General features: G+C 46.9%; 1 protein-coding gene across 1 annotated transcript; it reads left to right on the top strand.

Annotated features, from left to right (window-relative positions):
* The first annotated feature begins 4,934 nt into the window (after positions 1–4,934).
* On the top strand, positions 4,935–8,604 carry FOXI2 (forkhead box I2). The gene is made up of 2 exons (XM_069978934.1): positions 4,935–5,457; positions 7,202–8,604. Exons 1-2 carry the CDS (start codon positions 4,947–4,949, stop codon positions 7,705–7,707), a joined length of 1,017 nt encoding a protein of 338 aa, XP_069835035.1. The 5' UTR covers positions 4,935–4,946; the 3' UTR covers positions 7,708–8,604.
* The last annotated feature ends 1,469 nt before the right edge of the window (positions 8,605–10,073 follow it).

The following is a 10,073-nucleotide window of genomic DNA, read 5'->3' on the forward strand; positions in this document are numbered from 1 at the left end:
TAACTTTTGTGAGGTTCCCGTGTCTATGCAATGCACTTTACGGTAGCCTCTGTCATTCTCCCGAAGCCCTCCCAGCAGTCGAGCATCTTCAAGCTCTTCCGATGAGACGCTCGGCTGCTCGGAAGAGCTTTGCGGATCCCCGGTGCAGTCAGTGTACGTTACACTGCTTGCGCCAGGAACAGGACAGGAGATGCGCGGAGGCTGGGAACGGGCCCCAGGTGAGATAACTGCTTCTTTTTTTTTTAATTTAGCTGCAGTTAACCCCTGCCTGACCACAGCAGAGCTGTGGTCAGACAAGGGTTAATATTTACCGTCATATTAGGGGAACCCCTGACACCGCTGTGTATACGGTGTGTGTGTGTTTATACCCTAAAAGTCAGGGGTTGTCTTATACGCCTAAAAATACAGTAATGGTAAGGGGGGGGGGGGGGTAATTTCAACTTTTATTGAGGGAGGGGGGCTTTGGCAAATTTAAAATTTTTATTTATTTTTTTTACACTTTTTAAGTCCCTGTGGGGTACTATTACCTGCAATCATTAGATTGCATATACTGGTCAAATAGCATAGCATTGATCAGTGTCACAAGCATCCACGCCGTACCTTTACGCCATAGGTCGTCTAGGGAATGTGTCATCAAGAAATTGCCTATTGTTTAAAATGTAGCTATTACTTGGGGACAGTGGCAGGATACACAGAAAATCCTGTAGGTGGGCTATCCTCTTATGATGCGGGCAGGGTAGAGAACTCCCAGAAACACCATTTACTACATTGTTATATACTTACAATGCAGTCTATGGCACTTCTGGGAATTCCGTCCTTATTCAGTGTATCCTTTCACGGTTCTGAAGTAATAGGTACACTTTCAGTGAATGTTAAACATATTTTTTTAGGAATAAAATATATATATATTTTTTTATTTGTCTCATTTTCCATTTTACTATTTATAATATAAAATAATCCTGACATCTTACAGTTTTCATTCTCACCACTATGTCTAAAACTCAGCTGGTGCTTCTTGTTGTGTCTGTGGTGATAAGGAGGAGGCTGCTGTAAAGTGAACTGCACAGAATTACAGTAAAGCTGACACCAGTAGATAGAGGAGACAAGAGATAAAGCTCACAGCTCACTGTACCCCTCCCTGTAGAATGACCCGTCACACATTATGCTCAGTAATGTTTATCATTCAACTCAGTGGGACAGGTACTGCTTATTGTTGTTTATGTCCATGGGGCTTGCAGTAAAGCATATCGCTAAATGCTGTTAGAAACAGCTCAGGCAAGATGCCAGCCAGTGATAATGGTGCCATAATTACACTACTTTTTACAGTCTCTTTATAGCCCTAAATAATAGGTCATCAGCATGAATATATATATTTCTTATGTATAATTCTTCAATAGAAATCCTGGGATCACATGATGATCAAAATTACATGACTTGTAATGAAAAAATATAAAAAATATGACCGCAAGGTGTTTGATTCGCAGTGGCTATGGGGATTTAAACGCATATGGCTGTATTCAAGACTTCCTAGGGTGGCATCTGACCTCTGCAACTGTAGGGAAGTGTTCTGGTTTGGATAACGTTGCCCAACCCAAACATTTTGACAGATCCACTTAACACTAAGGGAAGGGCTTATTCCTACTTTCCGTAAATATGAACGGTTTTGCTGCAGAATGGCTTAAGGAGCTCCCAGGATCATCAATCATAATGATGCTGGGAGCTCCAAATCAAATAAAATCTTTGTGTTACTGTAATGACGCAGCAAGCGGCTTTGTCAGTACTGTAGCGCAAAAATTTAAAGGGGTTGTCCAGTGAAAAAAAAGTTTTCTTTCAAATTAACTGGTGTCAAAAAGTTATATACGTTTCAAAGTTTTTTATTGAAAGGATTTTTTCATACAGGAAATTTTTGTACATAAACAATAAAGATATAGGGATACAAAGGTATAGGTAGGAGTGGGAACCACCATATCATAAATCGGTAAGTAAGGACCAGGGACCAGCAGAGTCCATGGGTCAACGACCCCTCCTGAAGGGGGTAGAGTATCGCCTTTGCTTGTATTCCATACGGTATTGCAGATCAGGGCGATAATGGCTTCCTTGTAGGTGGTCCCGTTAGGTTCCAACAGTAATCACATAGAAGAGGTAACTATAACTTTGTAAACAAGACGACCTGTCAACAGGTCAAACAGATCAACCAATCAAATAGAAAGGCAGGGCAGCGTCTCCAGGCAAGTAAAGGTGGGTATTGTACACAGTCAGGGGGGGGGGGGGTCAGGTCAAGTATCTAGTGGGCAAAAAAGTTATATAGATTTGTAGTTTACGTCTATTTAAAAATCATAAGTCATCCCATACTTATCAGCTGCTGTATGTCATGCAGGAAGTGTTGTTTTATTTACAGTCAGACATAGTGCTCTCTGCTGACATCTCTGGCTGAGACAGGAACTGACCTGAGCAGGAGAGGTCTTCTATAGGGATTTGCTACTGCTCTGGACAGTTCCTGACATGGAACTGATTTGGACCTCGAGGCATCATTATGAATGATGATGCTGAGAGTTCTGAGATTCTGGTTCATAGCACATCTTGTGTGCACAGAGCATTATCACAGGACGTGGGAATAAAACCTTATCCCTCCCCCCCCCCCCATAGAAGTCTATGTGGGAAGCGTGCCAGCGTTTCTTTAAAAAAAAAAAAAAAAAAAAAAAAGTATTGCAATTAGTAAAACTACTATTCTAAAGTATTTGCAATTTAGTTAAACTGCCCAGCATTATATTTATGGAGTAAAACATATACATTAACATGCACAAAAATGTATCTGTGAAATGTGCGACAAAAAATAAAGTGTCAACCCAGCCTTAGGTTACAAACCCACTTGCCGGATCTGCAGCGAGCCTCCTTGCTGCGTTTTTGCAGGGAGACTCGCTGCAGATCCCGGCCCTATACTTTCAATAACAGAGAAACTCGCAGCAGGGATGTACATCCCTGCTGCGATTTTGTCTGCAGCCCGCCCCATTAACCCCCCGGCCACCGGACATTATACATTACCCGGTCCCCGTTCCTGCTTGCTTCGGGGCTCCCGCTGTCTTCACGGCCCGCCCAATCAGTGCGCTGCGGCGGGGCAGCGCACTGATTGGCCGGGCGGAACGTGCCGGGAGCCGCTGAAGCAAGCAGGAGCCGGGATCAGGTAATGTATATCCTGCCCGCCCCCCTGCAGCCCCGATCGCCCCCAGCCCCAGGCCGCACGATCGCCCGCAGCCCCCGGCCGCACGATCGCCCCCAGCCCCCGGCCGCACGATCGCCCCCAGCCCCCGGCCGCACGATCGCCCCCAGCCCCCGGCCGCACGATCGCCCCCAGCCCCCGGCCACACGATCGCCCCCCAGCCCCCGGCCGCATGATCGCCCCCAGCCCCGCAGCCCCCGGCCGCACGATCGCCCCAGCCCCGCAGCCCCCGGCCGCATGATCGCCCCCAGCCCCGCAGCCCCCGGCCGCACGATCGCCCCCAGCCCCCGGCCGCACGCTCGCCGGCAGCCCCGCAGCCCCCGGCCGCACGATCGCCCGCAGCCCCCGGCCGCACGATCGCCCCCAGCCCCCGGCCGCACGATCGCCCGCTGGGGGCGATCGTGCGGTAGGGGGCTGCGGGGCTGCAGGCGGTCGTGCGGCCGGGGGCTGCGGGGCTGGGGGCGATCGTGCGGTCGGGGGCTGCGGGGCTGGGGGCAATCGTGCGGCCGGGGGCTGCGGGGCTGGGGGCAATCGTGCGGCCGGGGGCTGGGGGCGATCATGCGGTCGGGGGCTGCAGGGCTGGGGGCGATATACATTACCTGATCCCGGCTCCTGCTTGCTTCAGCGGCTCCCGGCACGTTCCGCCTGGCCAATCAGTGCGCTGCCCCGCCGCAGCGCACTGATTGGCCGGGCGGGCCGTGAAGACACCGGGAGCCCCGAAGCAAGCAGGAACGGGGACCGGGTAATGTATAATGTCCGGCGGCCGGGGGGTTAATGGGGCGGGCTGCAGACAAAATCGCAGCAGGGATGTACATCCCTGCTGCGAGTTTCTCTGCTATTGAAAGTATAGGGCCGGGATCTGCAGCGAGTCTCCCTGCAAAAACGCAGCAAGGAGACTCGCTGCAGATCCGGCAAGTGGGTTTGTAACCTTAGGCTATATTCACACAACGTATAAACAACGTCCATTATTTGGCACAGCCATTGTTTTAAATGAAAATCGCTTTGAAGTCTTTGGACAACGGACAGAAATGAACGACATAATCATTATTTTGACGGCTGTAGCAAACAACGGCCGTTGTTCACATTGACTTACATTGTGTGAAATAACGGCCGTTGTTTGCATTGACTTCAATTCCAATCATTGCATCATGAAAAGAATGGCCACTGTGTAAATTGTAAACAATGGCTGTTCTTTTCATAAAAAGTACATTATGTGAACATAGCCTTACCATGTAAAAAAAAAAAAAAAAAAAAAATACAGACTTGTTGCACATGACTTACATTGAAGCCTAGCAGGTTTAGGTTCTTTGCAGTTGTCGTGTCACAGTCTCAGGTCACGACCACATTTAAAATAATTTTTTGCAACGTTGCACTGTGACCTAGCCTAAAGATGTCCCAGGTACGGGATGAACTGTATGCACTGCATGGAAATAAGATCCTGATTGACAGTGAATCCAGGAGACGTGTCCTGCTCACACCAGGGGTAGGGCAGGGGCGGTCCTGGCTTCATTACTATAATCTGTTTCAGCTACTTGGGGTTTGATTGGAAATAGTCTTCAGGCTGTGCAGAGGGTCACTACTTCAATGCTGCCCCTCAGCTTGGAGCTCATTAGGCTGAGGAGTCATTCTCCTTCTCTCAAACAAACAGCACTTAGAAGGAATTAGCATGAATGCCTTTGGGCAGCATTCGGCCACCCCCCAGCCAGGATACCCCTATGCACAGGACTTGATGGATATGGCAGTCTACTGCGGTGAGAACTTTAATCTGTATCCGCAGAACCTGCACCAGCCTCAGAAGCCATCCTCAGGGTATGGTATAACCAACTATCCAGGGCCAAATACCAACCCATACTGGTGGTTCGGTGGTTCCGCCATTAATTCTCCTTCTTACCTCAATGGGAATGGCTCCAGGTATTTGCCAACAGGTTATCCCAACAACCAAGCTCCGGTTGCGTCCCATTCTGCTGGATATGGAACGGCAGATTTGTCCTGGTTAAGTTATCCAAGCCAAGACGAATTGCTTCAAATGGTGAGACCCCCTTATTCCTACTCTGCTTTAATAGCCATGGCTCTTCAGACCACCCCTGCGAGGAAGCTGACCCTCAGCCAGATCTATAACTATGTAGCAGACAACTTTCCCTTCTATAAGAAGACCAAGGCTGGCTGGCAGAACTCCATCAGACACAACCTGTCCCTCAATGAGTGCTTCAAGAAGGTGGCCAGGGACGACACTGACCCAGGTGAGTCTGCATGGAACATCCTGGGATAAACTAATGTGCTAAACTGCACAAAATTGTGATGTAGCAGAGCTGACTTGGTCCTTAAGACTGTATAATAAATGGGTAAAGCATATATTGGGGTCACCTCTTGGTAGAACTGCCCGATACACCAGAAACCTGGTTTCTTTTTTTCCAGAAACCAAGCACCATGTATATTATGTCTGTCTTACAGCTCAGTAAATTGAGCTGCAATTCCACTGACAGCCTCATGACAGGTGTGGCAGTGCTTTTATTTTTCCTTTTCATGATTAGTAGTGTTGAGTGAACCTGTGAAAATGTTCAGCAACATTATCCAAACTGGAACGCTCATTGTTGGATAGCGCCTAGAAAACATGGATACAACCTATAGCTGTATCCATGTTTTTCTTGCAGCCCTAGGGTGGCGTGCAAATTCTGTAGACGTGGGGAATCAAACACTGAGCGGTCAGGATCGGACAGTGTTGCCGAACCTGAACACTTTGACAAATTCACTCAACGCTACATAACAGCCTTCCTCCGAGAACAGTGCCACACCTGTGTTCAGGTTGTGCTTGGTATTACATCTGTTCTATTAACTTCAGTGGGGCTAAGTTGTTATATCGCTCACAAAAAGTGGTGCTGTGTTGAGAAGAACGCCATTTTGTCATGCTGTGTGTGAAACTTACCATAATACAATGTGCAGTCAGTGTTTTCTAATAGGGAGGTGGTTGTTCAGGGGCCAAAAAATGTATGGGGGGGGCCTTGCTTGCATGTAAGTGACTATTTTCATAATTCACTATTACTGAGAGGATTGAGCCTTAAAGGGGGTGCTCTACACTGACTATTTGAGAGCAAGGGCCCGTATACTCTTCTTGCCCTGGGGTCCTCTGCCACCTGTGTCCACCCCCGGCTGCTGTATTGCATAAGGGAACGTTAACTAATTTATTACGTTATCACTGTAGCATAAGATTCCTGCTTGCTGTCAGTGAATGGAAACATTCCTAGTTATATCTAGTGGCCCTTTTCTCACTGCGATGGAATAAAACTACATATCCCAGCATGCAGTTGCATACTGTATTTTTTTTTTTTTATAACAGCTTGGGTCGCACACCACTATGATTATCTTCCAGGTGAATGTCAACTTTATAACTTGTCCTAGTTGTTATGGGGGAAACCTGTGAAGCAGTCTTGTTGCCTATAGCAACCAGTCACAGCTCAGTTTTTATATAAGAAGCTGAGCTATGATTGGTTGCTATGGGCAACAAAGGACACTCTTAATATGAATGCTTGATAAAACTACCCGCATGTGTTTAAAGGGTTGTTATCTTCTAAGGAAGACATGAAACTATGAAGAGGAATGGTGGAGCTGTTGCCCATAACAACTGATCAGATTGCAGCTTTCATAGTAACAAGTATTACATTTCTCTGCAGTGCCTCTACAGGAGAAATTAAACATTACATGGTAGACAGTGAAATCAGTACAATGCTCTTAGGAATTGCTCTTCACGTGGAGGGTCCCAAACCAGTGTTACCAGACTTAAGGCCCTCCAACTGTTGTAGAACTATAACTCCCAGCATGCCTGCACAGGAAAGGCTGACCAGGCATGCTGGGTGTTGTAGGTCTGCAACAACTGGAGGGCCACGTGTAATGCTACTTTTCATAGGTTACAAAACTGTCTCCCAGTGGCAACTCCCTCCCTTCACTATCGTATATGTTCCAACACTTTCATACTTTTTCTTGCTATAGGTAAAGGAAGTTATTGGACTCTTGATCCAAACTGTGAAAAGATGTTCGACAATGGCAACTTCAGACGAAGGAGGAAAAAGAAGTTGGATAACTCGGGCCGCGTGACCGAACTCTCAGAGAAGTTGGACAACAAAACCAATGCAAAGTCCCCAAGGTCTGACAGCCTTGTGGGAACTCCGGAGAAAAAGAGGAAGTCTTCTCCACAGTCCTCTCCAGCTCTGGACACCAGCCCTTGTTTGGCCAATTTCACATCCGCCATGAATACAGTAAAGAATAATGGGGCACCCATGCAGTTCAATGGGGACTTCATGCCCTCTAAACGCTACTTTACCGGACTTTCTTCCTACCCCATCAATAACAACCATAACACATCCCAACCTGGGGAATCTGTTGCCCAGGCCAACCTCAGGCATCGATGTTACCCAACCCAGAGTAGCCTGTGTTCCCCCCTTGTCAACCCTCTACCTGCCAACCACATGTTCTACAACCAGGAAGCAGAGGTTTGATTGGGGGCGGGGAGGGGTCACAAATGTATTGATGTGTTCTAGCATTGTCGTGCCTTGCTTTTACCTTATTATTTTACTGTATCTTATTATTGGACTCGACCAATGGGGCATGCACTGGTGAACTGCCATGTACTGTACCTCAACTTCCTTGGGCATGGAGGGACAAAGATGACTATGTGAAGACATATAGGTCAACGGCTATCAATGTCCTATAGAATATATTCTTGTAAGCATTGACAAACAATGTAGTCTGGCACTATGCAAGCTGAGTTATACAGAGCAGTAACAGGGTACATGTAGAAGTCTCTGGGGACCTAAAGTATCTCAATATGTGAGAGGTTTCTTTAAAGCTGGATATCCAGGATGATAAAATTATACTGATTTTTTAAATTCTATTTAAAATTGTCAAGTCCAGTAATCTTCCAGTACTTATCGGCTGTTGTATGTCCTGCAGAAGTGGTGCTCTCTGCTGCCACCACGGTCTGTGACAGGAACTGTCTAGAGCAAGAGCAAATCCCCCCCATAGAAAACATCTACTCTGTACAGTTCCTGTCATGGCCAGAGGTGGCAGCAGAGAGCACTTTGTCAGACTGGAAAGAATACACCACTTCCTGCAGGGCATACAGCAGCTAAGTACTGGAAGGCTTGAGACTTTTAAATGGAAGTAATTTATAAATCTGTATAGCTAAAACCAGTTGGTCTGAAAGAAAAAAAAATGCACTAGAGTTGCCCTTTAAGATAGGATTAAGCATTGTGTGAGTTGTAGTTTTTGCAACAGCCGAAGAGCCACAACTGCTTTCAGAAATCCTGTTGACCCTATGTAACCCCTGTACCAGGATACACCCAGTGATGGGATAGAACTCAAGGTACTTCTACAAGGATTTTATTTCATGTATGTTGAAGCTTTTTTTTTTTTTTATATTTTGTCTATCATTAGAATGTTTTAGCTGATACATCTGTGTATTTGAAGAATTTATTTTTGCACTATACATCTTGTATTTTATAAAAGTTGACTTGTTCTATAATAGCGTGGTGTAGCCTCTCTTCAATTTGCCTTCTACAATCATTCTTTCAGCTCTCCCACTCATCATGTTGAGAAGAAAGGGCTCTATCTGGTAACCTGCGGCCTGTAACAAGGGTCTGTAAAGGTATGGGTTCACAGAAAACTGCATACCATCTATAATTATGGTAGGGCTTCCCTAACCTGTAGCCAGGGGCGGCATCTGCACTAGGCTTACCCGGGCAAGTGTTGGGGCCAGGACCTGTAATGTTCAGCCTGCTCACTGTAGTGCAGGGTGAGCGGGCTGAACATCAGAAGACAGAAGGAGCAGAACCTGTCAGTATCCTGCATGTGGAGAGGGGGGTGAAGGACCTGATCACATGACCTGCAGGTCCTCAACCTTACAGTGACAGAGGAAGAGGGAGAAGACTGAGCTATAAGTATGTGTCTGTCTGTAATGTGTGTTTGTGCATAGTGGATGGATTAGGGGCCACAAATACCTGGGGCCTGCCCTGCCTGTGGCAAAACTATAACCCCCATCATCCCTGAACAACAGTCTTCAGCTAAGACTATGGTGGGGGACCTGCACTTGTAGAGGTTTTATACAAAGCTTAAAAAGTACTGTGACCTTTAACCCCCCCCCAAAAAAAAAAGCTTGCACCCCCTTTGATTACTATATCTAGGCCCTTATGCTCACAAGTGACTCCAACAAATGGCTGCATTAAGTTAATTCTTCCCCGATCATAATATTTACTCGGTTGTCTTTGATACTTTACGCCAGAGCCAGATGATGTAATTCAGTGCGTGTGGAAGTTCCCCAGCCTCCATGTTCAGGCATAGCGCTCTTTCTTTTGTTCACCCCCACCCCTGAAAAGAAAATTATAATAATTCTTTGTTTTCCCTGTAAGAAGATGTCGCTTATTGTGCAGGGGGAAAAACTGGAGCTTAATGGAGCGTCTCAATAAATCCGGATCCCTGCAGGGGAGCTCTGTAATTGCTGCCGTCCTGAATGCTGAGGTTTATAACCGCTTATTGTCAGGGGTAGCTGCAGTGCCATGGACTGGAGAGGGCACGACAGGCTGGCACATTCTTTACGCAGTCTTTTCGCCAATATTATGCCAACAGCAGCAATGTAACACCACTGTGTCACCCGGTCATATCTGTTACCTCTGTCCCAAATGCAGATATCGAATGCCCTAAATATCTGATTTGCTATTCCTGTAGCTGTACTTAAACTTTCTTCTACTCTGAGCAAAGGCTAGTAGCTATATCCTCTACACGGCATAAGTGGTTGGGGGGGATCTGACCGCTGGGGACACCACAATCGCTGCTGAATGGAGTTGTGGGAAAACTCCTCCTTAAAGGG

The sequence above is a fragment of the Dendropsophus ebraccatus genome, chromosome 8 (genome assembly GCF_027789765.1).
Source record: "Dendropsophus ebraccatus isolate aDenEbr1 chromosome 8, aDenEbr1.pat, whole genome shotgun sequence".
Classification (NCBI taxonomy): domain Eukaryota; kingdom Metazoa; phylum Chordata; class Amphibia; order Anura; family Hylidae; genus Dendropsophus; species Dendropsophus ebraccatus.

Coding starts and splice junctions, on each gene's coding strand:
- FOXI2 (XM_069978934.1), top strand. CDS start 4,947: ATGGATATGGCAGTCTACTGCGGTGAGAACTTTAATCTGTATCCGCAG. Junction 5,458..7,201: donor CAGGGACGACACTGACCCAG/GTGAGTCTGCAT, acceptor TTCTTGCTATAG/GTAAAGGAAGTTATTGGACT.